At 43.9% G+C, this 12,061-nt stretch overlaps 1 protein-coding gene across 1 annotated transcript in view; it reads right to left on the bottom strand.

Annotated features, from left to right (window-relative positions):
- ush2a (Usher syndrome 2A (autosomal recessive, mild)) overlaps positions 1-12,061 on the bottom strand; it is a 226,484-nt gene that overhangs the window by 125,696 nt on the left and 88,727 nt on the right. Inside the window, exons 32-35 of the mRNA XM_063007063.1 lie at positions 9,243-9,404; positions 5,542-5,701; positions 1,244-1,406; positions 752-899 (exon numbers count right to left, since the gene is read on the bottom strand). Of these exons, the coding sequence (XP_062863133.1) occupies positions 752-899; positions 1,244-1,406; positions 5,542-5,701; positions 9,243-9,404 (633 nt within the window). The remainder of the gene's footprint in view (positions 1-751; positions 900-1,243; positions 1,407-5,541; positions 5,702-9,242; positions 9,405-12,061) is intronic.

Consider the following 12,061-nt stretch of genomic DNA (forward strand, 5'->3'; position numbering starts at 1 on the left):
ATTATCATCATTATTTTAGTATGGTTATTGTTATTATTTTAATACAATTATTATTATTATTATTATTTTAATACAATTATTGTTATTATTATTTTAATACGATTGTTATTATTATTATTATCATCATTATTTTAGTACGATTGTTATTACTATTATTGTTTTTATTACTGTTATTATTTAACTGATATTATTATTATATTAACCACTAATTATTATTATTATTATTATTATTATTATTTTTGTACGATTATTATTATTTTTTAATTACTTTTATTTTTTATTACTGTTATTATTTAGCTGCTATTATTATTATATTTACCACTAGTTATTATCATTATTATTTTTGTACAATTATTTTATTACTGTTTACAATTTATACAGCATCATTAGAAATTGTACGGCAGAGCATCGTGTCACTGCCACTCCTGAAGCTGCAGTTCACATCATCAGTCAAAAGGGAGCACTTTCCACCCACTCAAAATCTCTCAGTCCTCCTGTCCTGACTCTCATTCCACCGTACACAAATCTCCTGCATTCCTGCTCACTGTGTGTTTAACTGCTGTTTAACATAAAACCACGTTTACATTTACAGATACCTGGACTGGACCTGACTGGACCTCACTCAGTCCCCCAGACCTAACCATTAAGATGTATTTAAAATCAGTGCTTTTTAAATTTGGGATTGAGGCAGCACACAGGGGCCACGGATACGCAAATAAGGATGTGGGAGATTTGGACTCTCCCTACTCACCGTTGGGCTTGAGCGGGGGTCCCCACGCCACGTTCAGCTCGTGTGGAGAGACGTAGAGGATGCTGGGAACTGGAACGTCCTCTGGAGAGCTCTCGTGTGTTTGGGCCACGCTGGGGGTGCTCAGGGTGCAGCCGCCCGCTGTACATGCCTGAAGATGCAAGGATGAAGAAGAGGATGGTCACATGTGGACATCACATTACTCTCTGATTGTAATTACAGACTTAGCCACTTCTTTTCACCTGCCAGAGATGGAGTCTTACAGAGTCATGTATGGAGTCACATACTGGCATTTATGAATCATTAATCAGCCAGCAGAGGCCACAATTGAAGCAACAATGCCCCTCTTCATTTGACCCTCCCTCAGACATTGCCAACTGTGCCTGTTGGATGCCCGGGCAGGCTGATAGCAGCCCAAGATCTCAGCAGTGTTACCAGACCATTGCGCCCCCAATGGCTTCCCATAAAAAGGTAAAGCAGTAGAGAGAAACGCACCGCTATCTGAAACTGGTAGGTGGTACCAGGGACGAGGTTCCTCAGCGAGTGGTCCTCAGACATCTTGCTGCTGTTGTAGACCACAGAAGGTTCCTCTCCGGAAACTGCCTGGTAGAGCGTGTAGAACTCCAGCTGACCGTTCACCTCCAGCGGCGCTGTCCATCTAAGGGATGCACACACACATACACACACACACACGTGTCAGCAAGGAGTTGCCAATGGAAAATCAGCTGGGTCAGTGGTACAGTGGGCAGAGGTTAAGTGAGGTAACCTAAGACTCGGTAGCGTTGCTAAAGAGTCACTAGGGTCTCTTTAGAATCTCAGCTCTGCTAACGGTCAGCTGGATGCCCACTAGCGGGCACAATTGGCAGTGCCTGCAGTGTCTGCTGTGTGGTAAAAGACAGGACTAGAATAAGGGGCGGGGTCTTCAACACCATAAAAGGACACCTGTACAAAAATGGAGGAACATGGAGATCTGTGTGTGACTCTCCATGCGCAAGACTGGCCTCATGCACAAACCCACCAAAATATGGGTCAGTGAACTGCACACGTGTCGGAGGGAGTGTGTGCCTGGCAAATATACCCACTTTGGACGTGATAGGGGCCCCCAGCAGTGGCGATGCTGAACTGGTGACGTATTAAGGTACCTAACAGTATAACTGTTAACTGTATATAACTGCGATCAAGTGAACTACAAAGTGAGGCCAGATGACGCACGGAGAACATACAAGTTCATTCTCAAGAACGCTGAAATTAGCACACGCCTCTCGAGGGGCGCTGGGTCTGGCAGGGGCGAACGTGCCCGCAGGTAACCCTGTTCGTTACCGTGATGAATTTAGCTTTTTAATGACAAACGGACGGCTGTTACGGCGGTGTGTTACGGGACGAAGGAATTGAATGGCCGTGTGACGTTCTGAAGTATCGACGGCGAAGTGGAGACGATATTTGTCGAAATTTGTCTAATTGAGAACCTGGAGAAAGTGTATATGTGTGTGTGTGTGTGTGTGTGTGTGTGTGTTCATTCAGGAGGGAAGGTTTCTGCTGATTCCAGGTTCTGTGCATATCTTGCGGTGCGGGACGTTTCTCACAGGCAAATCGCAACACAACAAAAGAGTATCGAACACGTGTGATCCTTCACCCTGCGCCGTCACCGTTCTGCTAACGAGGCAATACCCTCCCAAAGGCACCGGATCCACAATTATACCCTGTGAGGTAGGTTTATAAAAAAAAAAAAAAGAAAGGGGGGGGGGGCGTCCAATCTTAGGAGAAGGCTATCTAAAAGATTCTGGATTGGGATGTAGCCACGCAGTCTACAACCCCATATCAGAAAAAGTTGGGACAGCATGGAAAATGCAAATAAAATAAAAACACAGTGCTTATTCCTGCATTTCAAGCCTGCAACACATTTAAAAAAAGTTGGGACGGGGCAATTTCGGGCTAGTAATGAGGTGAAAAAACTACATAATGATGTGATTCCAAATAGATGATTAAATACAAAAGCAGCATCCAGGAAAGGCAGAGTCTCTGAGGATCAGAGGATCTCCAGTTTGTCAACTGAATATTTCTCCCTCTACAGTGCATAATATCATTAAACCATATAAGGAATCGGGAGGAATTTCAGTGCGTAAAGGCCAAAGGTGCAAGCTTAATCTGAACGCCCGTGATCTTCCATCCCTCAGACGACACTGCATCAAGAACCACCACTCAACAATAGCTGATATAACCACATGGGTGAGGGATTAGTTTATCAAACCTTTGTCAAGCACTACAATACAGAGTTACATGCACAAACACCACTTAATACTTTACTGTCCAGAAGCGGTGTCCACTTCTCTGGGCTCGGAGGCATCTAGGATGGACCATCACACAGTGGAAACGTGTATTGTGGTCAAATGAATCAGCATTCCAGGTCTTCTTTGGAAAAAATGGACGCTGTGTGAACCGGACCAAAGACGAAAAGGACCATCCAGACTGTTATAATTCCAAACCCCAGGGTGTGTCATGGTAGGGGGCGTGTCAGTGCCCTCGGTGAAGGTCATCTGTCATAGCAGCATTAATGCAGAAAAGTACATTGAGATCTTAGAGCAACATGTGCTGCCTTCAAGACGTCATATTTCCATCTTTGCAAAGGCACGGCTGCAGAAGAAGAGGGTACGGGTACTGTACTGGCCTGCCTGCAGTCCTGACCCGTCCCCATTAGAGAATGTGTGGAGAATTCTTAAACAAAAAATGCGACGACGACCCAGTACCGTTGCACATCTTAAGACGTGTCTGCAGCAAGAATGGGACAAAATAAAGGAAACACTAAACCGCTGGGCGAGAATGGACAGATGTCTACATACTTTCGACCACCTAGTGCATATTTAATATAACATTTGTGCCCGCTCTGTTCGTTCTACGGTCTTTCTCAACTGGAATATTTAATGGAAATAAAGCACTAACAATCTCCTGACCTCGCCCGTAAATGAGAACTATAAATACGGTAACCTCCTCTCGGATGCCGGGCTTTCATTACCCACCCGAGCGTAACCGAGTTATGAAAATCGGCGATGGCGCGGATTCGGCGGTATACATCTTTTTTAATAGATGACATCCCGACATGGCGAGCTTTCTAGCGGCATTAATGCGGAGGGAGGAGGGCGAGCGGTGAGAGCGTCCCCTCATTTCAACGAGCGGGGGCAGAAATGAGGATAATTGGATGAGGACCGGTCCGAGAGGTTGCGCCGGTACGTTAGGTAGCGCCGATGAGGGAGGCGTTCGAGTTCTCGCCTTTCCGTGCCCGTGATCGCTCGAGTAAAGTGCGGCTGAATAAACAAAGTAGCCGCGATGATGCTAAAAACAAACCGGGGTTAAGATCAGCACCCTGTTGCGCCTCTGTTCCCCCCTCCTAAGTGATGCCGAAAGATGAAGCGCTAATGGCTTTCACGCAGATTGCTAAAGGCCAAGGTGGAGTCTGGCGCTCGCCTGGCGACTCAGAGCGCCGAAGGGTCGGGCGCGGGAGAACGCGGGCATGCTAAATAGGAAGGGAGACGGTCGAGCTGAGGCGCGGTGACTGACGGAGGGGCCGCGTCGTGCTTCGTGATGGCGTGGAAAACACTCAGTTGATTAATGCGGCCGTGGCGAGGTGGGGCGACGGCTCGAACTTGACCGAGCGAGTCGAGGCGGGACTTTGGGCTGACCTTTGAGCCGCCACTTCGCAGCGCGGAATGATCGTCTGCTTAGCATTAGTGTGCTGAGTCGGAGCTAACCATTTACCGATAAAACTTCAGACGTTTTTTTTCCACATGGTCAAAAGTATGTGGACACCAAACTACAACTACAATGCAATGATTGCTCTAATGTAATGGCTCGAATGAGATTTCAGAGGGTGTCTGTGGGAATCTGTGCCCCTTTTGGTCAACTTTCCGACTCCTAAACGTGTTTAATGGAACGAAGGGTCAGGACTTTAGGGCCTTGCCCAAACTGTTGGCACGACGTTGGAAGCATGAGCCGCGGGTAAGGAGGAAACATTTCAAGCTCAGGGACTGGTGTCCGTATACTTTCGGTGCATAAAAAGCAAGCATTTGTGTATCTATGGATGTATTCGCTGCCCTAACAGAGCTAAATGGGGGTCCAGCAGGGGATTGTGGGTAGTTGGTGGGCATTGTGCGTTTATGCAGTCCAACACTGAGATGATCTCCATTCTTTCATAACTGACTGTATCACCTCTGATAAAACTTACTCCTGTCTCTGTCTCATTTTTGGCATTAATGGCTCCCGCTGTGGTTCGCTGGAGTCCCAAACCATACCAGACAAATATACTGCTTTAATAACCTAGCTTAGATTAAACTCATGTGTCTGGAATCTAAAGCGTCTGTGACATGATTGGCCGTGCCCCACGATGGAATGGCGCCCTGTCCACGTTTCCACTGTGTGATGGTCCATCCTAGATGCCTCCAAGCCCAGAGAAGTCGACGCCGCTTCTGGACAGTAAAGTTTAAGTGGCATTTGTGCATGTAACTCTGTATTGTAGAGCTTGACAAAGGTTTGCCAAAGTAATCCCTCGCCCATGTGGTACTTTTGCCCAGTGGCAAGGGTTTCTGGGTAAAAACAGAGTTCGATGTGCCCATGGACTTACAGTTTTGGGTGTTAATTTAACAAAGCTCCATGTGGGAGAGCTCTACAGCTCCGATAATAGACAGGCATTAATAACAGGCATTAATGTGGCATTGCTCCACCCCTTTTGCCGCTATAACAGTCTTTTGTGTTTGGGAATTTGAGCTGACGTTGGTGTCGTTGGTGACGTATATAGTGCTTACCGGATGTACACACTGTGGGCGTCCAGTACGGTCAGGGCGGGAGGATCCACGTGGGACGGAGGCAGCTGACCGGTGAAGAGTGTGACTGCTGAGCTGTTGGTGCAGCCGGCTTCAGTGCAGGCGCTGAGCAGCAGCTTGTGCGGAGTGTACACGCCGAGATCTGAACACATGACCACCACACACACACACACACACACACACACGTATAAGTTATGAGCTAAGGTTTCCTAGCTTTTTGACAACATCAGGATGGGGGTAGGGTCTAAACAAACAAGCTGCTCCAGCTGTTAAAGGGAGTCGCTTACAAGAACTTGACCAAATGTAGAAATAAAATACTTCAAATGATTCCATAAAGTGATCATAATTAAATCTACACCCCCAAATCAGAAAAAGTTGGGACTTTTATTTGATTGCAGACAGGATGAACCTGAGATATTTCATGTTTTATCTGCTCATCTTCATTGAATTTATTAATAAACATCCATTCCTGCATTTCAGGCCTGCAACACATTCCAAAAAAAGTTAGGACGGGGGCAATTTAGTGCTAGTAATGAGGTGAAAAAGCTGAGGTGATTAGGTACAAAAGCAGCATCCAGGAAAGGCAGAGTCTCTGATGAGCAAAGATGGACAGAGGTAGACAGATGTACCTCAAAGAAAGATTGGAAGGGATTTGCATATTTCTCCCTCTACAGTGCATAATATCATTCAACCATTCAGGGAATGGTTCTTCGTCGACTTCCAAGTCTAAAAGCCAGGGTGTCATGGTATCGTGCTGAGTCAGTGCCCCTGTTATTTTAACCATGACCTGTTTTAGCATTATCATTTGTCTATTGACATTTAATGCACCTGAATCCACTAAATCCACTGGGCGTCCACATACTTTTGGCCACGTAGGCTGCTGTAGAACATAGATAGAAGTCTTTTCTCCACGGCTCAGAAGGAACCCGTATCATCTCTGATCACAGAAGAGAACTCGTAATCGACTACGTACGTATCACGACTGAAAGCTCAGGCACAAAGCATGCTGGGAAGCTTTGAAGGGATTTCTTCTCGCCCAGCCCGGCGGTGCAGTCTGATTTCCAATCTACTCGCTGTGGTACTTCATTCATCGCGGGTCACGCCGAAGGTGGAGGGTCTAATACGATAAGAAGCTACAGAGCGCCGCGTCGCTGCGCCTCCCGCTCGCCGTACACCGACCGCCGAGCGAGCGGCACTCGAAACCCGGAGCTTCCAATTTGCTTCAGGATGCCTCGGCTGCGCGTCTGCCGCCGCCCCCCGCTGTGATTTTCGGATCCTCCTGCATTGTTTCTTCTGCCGCATTCCTCGCTTCCACGCTAAAGCGGCTTTCATGGGACTCAAGGAGAGAGCGTCCGGAATGTATCCGAAACGGCTCGCTCGTTTGAAAACGCCATCGCCTCGAACGTCTCGGATGCGTCCACCCATGCGGAAGCAGGCCGCGGTCCCACGCGTACATGCGGCTTTCCGTAGAGTAAAAACCAGCGGGAGGTTGTTTATTTGTTTATCAAAACGACGACTCCGACTTTCAAAAGTTTCAATATGCCTTGCTTTGGACCCCCCAGCTAACCCACTGATTAGTACTCCCACTGATTAGTACATGGAACAGTGGTTTCTTCTTTCAAGGTCCTGAAGAAACCCAAACTGGAAAATTTGTATCTGTGACTGTGTGATGGTCCATCCTAGATGCCTCCGAGCCCAGAGAAGTCGACGCCGCTTCTGGACAGTAAAGTTTTAAGTGGTGTTTGTGCATGTAACTCTGTATTGTAGTGCTCGACAAAGGTTTGCCAAAGGAATCTCTCACCCATGTGGTTATATCAGCTATTGTTGAGTGGAGGTTCTTGATGCAGTGTCGTCTGAGGGATGGAAGATCACGGGCGTTCAGGTTAAGCTTGCACCCTTGGCGTTTACGCACTGAAATTCCGCCTGATTCCTTGAATGGTTTGATGATATTATGCACTGTAGAGGGAGAAATATGCAAATCCCTGACAAACTGGAGATCCTCTGATCATCTTCGCTCATCAGAGACTCGGCCTTTCCTGGATGCTGCTTTTGTACCTAATCACCTGTTTGGAATCACATCATTATTTAGTTTTTCACCTCATTACTAGCCCTAAACTGCCCGCGTCCCAACTTTTTTTGGAATGTGTTGCAGGCCTGAAATGCAGGAATGGATGTTTATTAACAAATGAAATAAAGTTGAGCAGATAATACACCGATCAGCCATAACATTAAAACCACCTCCTTGTTTCTATACACACTGTCTATTTTATCAGCTCCACTTACCATATAGGAGCACTTTGTAGTTCTACAATTACTGACTGTAGTACATCTAGTCTGCATCCTTTTTTAACCTGCTTTCAGTGCAGTGACACTGACGTGGTGGTGGTGTGTTAGTGTGTGTTGTGCTGGTATGAGTGGATCAGACACAGCAGCGCTGATGGAGTTCTTAAACACCTCACTGTCACTGCTGGACTGAGAATAGTCCACCAACCAAATATATTCAGCCAACAGCACCCTGTAGGCAGCGTTCTGTGACCACTGATGAAGGTCTAGAAGATGACCAACTCAAACAGCAGCAATAGATGAGCGATCGTCTCTGACTTTACATTTACAAGGTGGACCAACTAGGTAGGAGTGTCTAATAGAGTGGACAGTGAGTGGACATGGTATTTAAAAACTCCAGCAGCGCTGCTGTGTCTGATCCACTCATACCAGCACAACACACCACCACCATGTCAGTGTCACTGCAGTGCTGAGAATCATCCACCACCTAAATAATACCTGCTCTGTGGTGGTCTTGTGGGGGTCCTGACCATTGAAGAACAGGGTGAAATGGGGTAACAAAGTATGCAGAGAAAAAGATGGACTACAGTCAGTAATTGTAGAACTACAAAGTGCTCCTATATGGTAAGTGCAGCTGATAAAATGGACAGTGTGTGTAGAAATTAGGAGGTGGTTTTAATGTTATGGCTGATCGGTGTATGTGTACAGTTATCAGTTCACATTAGTTGGATAGGTGGAGTCTGTTTAAGGTGGTACAGTTAGAATTTGTAATATTAAGGTGGTTACATTAACATTGTTGAAGTATGTGCCCTCCCCGCAGTTACCCCACTGATGTGTGTACTTGTGAATATGTGAGATGTGACACGTAGGTTAAACGGTTGTACGCTGAGTGGGAGGTCTGTTGACATTCTGAATGATTCATCTCTGAATGAACCGCCCTGGGTGTAAAGCGGTCTTTTGGGGCCCCCGTATCATACAGCCGTGGCTCCCGGCCTCGGGTCAAACGGCAGCGGCTCGGAGCTTTTTAATAAAACATGGCGTGCTGCAGCTGGAGGCTTCGCCGGTACGAGGAAAACAAAACAGCCAGGGCGAGACGACGGGCGGCTGGTGGCTGGAGTAATTGGACATCGCCCCCATCGGACGTGAACAGGGCCTCAGTGTTGTCAGGGGTCAGATTAAATAAAGACGACACTGACAGCCATTTCAACACTTCAGGTCTGAGAAGCAGGACTGAGCGGTAGGTGTCTGTGTCTCATTGGAGGCGCTTTGAAAAAGTCAGGTGACTGGGGAGGGAGGACCTATAAATATCCAACAAGCTCATGGTCAGGTGTCCACATACTTTTAGTCCCTAAGTGTGTGTGAAGTCTTTTTCCGCTGGTCACAGAGCTGCTGTTTCTTACCTGTGAGGTTGAAGGAGGTTTGATTGGTGTGATAGATGGCCGCATCGTCCTTGTACAGGATGTAGCGTGTAATGATGCCGTTGGGTCTTTCGGGAGGATCCCAGTGCACGAAGAGAGAGTCCGGCTGTGCGACGGCACGGGGGGGAGAAACGTCCTCGGGTGCTAAAAAAAGAATGAACGTCAAGTATTAGAATAAGATTCATATGATTAATGAATAATAACACATAAAACCAACAGTAATAATAATAACAGTTTTTAAATTCAATAATAATAATAATAATAAAACCAACAGTAATAATAATAACAATAATAATAAAATAATAATAAAACTAACAATAATAATAATGTTCATAATGAGATCAGTTTTAAAAGACAGTAACAATAATAATAATAAAAATAATAAAACTAACAGTAATAATAATAACAGTTTGTAAATTCAATGATAATAATAATAATAAAAATAATAAAACCAACAGTAATAATAATAATAAATAAAATCAACAGTAAAAATGATGTTTATAATGATAAGTTTTTAAAGCCAATGATAATAATAAAATATTAATAATACTATTAATTAATTATATTATTTTTATATGTATTGACATTATTTTAATTATTTAATTACATAATTACATTTAATTACATAATTATTATTAGGAATAATACCAGTTATGATTATTATTAGTTAGTATTATTAATACTAATAATAGGAAGAAGAAAAATAAGAATATTTATAATAACAATAATAAAACCTATATTAATATTAGTAATAACAACTGCAGATTTTAAAAACAATAATAATTACACTAATAACAATACTTATAACAATAATAACCAATAATTATAAAATTATTACTATTATTATTATAAAACAGTAGTACTACTACTAACAATTTTATTTAATTAATAATAATATTAATAATAATAATATAAATACGTATAATAATTATTATTATAATAACAATATTCAATAATTATAATAATAATAATAAACAGAAAACTAATATATATATATATATATATATATATATATATATATATATATATATATATATATATATATATACACATACATATATATACAGTGTATCACAAAAGTGAGTACACCCCTCACATTTCTGCAAATATTTTATTATCTCTTTTCATGGGACAACACTATAGAAATAAAACTTGGATATAAGTTAGAGTAGTCAGTGTACAACTTGTATAGCAGTGTAGATTTACTGTCTTCTGAAAATAACTCAACACACAGCCATTAATGTCTAAATGGCTGGCAACATAAGTGAGTACACCCCACAGTGAACATGTCCAAATTGTGCCCAAAGTGTCAATATTTTGTGTGACCACCATTATTATCCAGCACTGCCTTAACCCTCCTGGGCATGGAATTCACCAGAGCTGCACAGGTTGCTACTGGAATCCTCTTCCACTCCTCTATGATGACATCACGGAGCTGGTGGATGTTAGACACCTTGAACTCCTCCACCTTCCACTTGAGGATGTGCCACAGGTGCTCAATTCGGTTTAGTCCATCACCTTTACCTTCAGCTTCCTCAGCAAGGCAGTTGTCATCTTGGAGGTTGTGTTTGGGGTCGTTATCCTGTTGGAAAACTGCCATGAGGCCCAGTTTTCGAAGGGAGGGGATCATGCTCTGTTTCAGAATGTCACAGTACATGTTGGAATTCATGTTTCCCTCAATGAACTGCAGCTCCCCAGTGCCAGCAACACTCATGCAGCCCAAGACCATGATGCTACCACCACCATGCTTGACTGTAGGCAAGATACAGTTGTCTTGGTACTTCTCACCAGGGCGCCGCCACACATGCTGGACACCATCTGAGCCAAACAAGTTTATCTTGGTCTCGTCAGACCACAGGGCATTCCAGTAATCCATGTTCTTGGACTGCTTGTCTTCAGCAAACTGTTTGCGGGCTTTCTTGTGCGTCAGCTTCCTTCTGGGATGACGACCATGCAGACCGAGTTGATGCAGTGTGCGGCGTATGGTCTGAGCACTGACAGGCTGACCTCCCACGTCTTCAACCTCTGCAGCAATGCTGGTCAGCACTCATGTGTCTATTTTTTAAAGCCAACCTCTGGATATGACGCCGAACACGTGGACTCAACTTCTTTGGTCGACCCTGGCGAAGCCTGTTCCGAGTGGAACCTGTCCTGGAAAACCGCTGTATGACCTTGGCCACCATGCTGTAGCTCAGTTTCAGGGTGTTAGCAATCTTCTTATAGCCCAGGCCATCTTTGTGGAGAGCAACAATTCTATTTCTCACATCCTCAGAGAGTTCTTTGCCATGAGGTGCCATGTTGAATATCCAGTGGCCAGTATGAGAGAATTGTACCCAAAACACCAAATTTAACAGCCCTGCTCCCCATTTACACCTGGGACCTTGACACATGACACCAGGGAGGGACAACGACACATTTGGGCACAATTTGGGCACAATTTGGACATGTTCACTGTGGGGTGTACTCACTTATGTTGCCAGCTATTTAGACATTAATGGCTGTGTGTTGAGTTATTTTCAGAAGACAGTAAATCTACACTGCTATACAAGCTGTACACTGACTACTCTAAGTTATATCCAAGTTTCATGTCTATAGTGTCGTCCCATGAAAAGATATAATGAAATATTTGCAGAAATGTGAGGGGTGTACTCACTTTTGTGATACACTGTATATATATACACATATATATATATATATATATATATATATATATATATATATATATATATTCCATTTGTTCCTGTTGTTTCAGGTCATCCTGCAACTCTTTACAATTGACTTATATAACAATAGAACAATAA

The sequence above is a fragment of the Trichomycterus rosablanca genome, chromosome 13 (assembly GCF_030014385.1).
Source record: "Trichomycterus rosablanca isolate fTriRos1 chromosome 13, fTriRos1.hap1, whole genome shotgun sequence".
Lineage (NCBI taxonomy): Eukaryota > Metazoa > Chordata > Actinopteri > Siluriformes > Trichomycteridae > Trichomycterus > Trichomycterus rosablanca.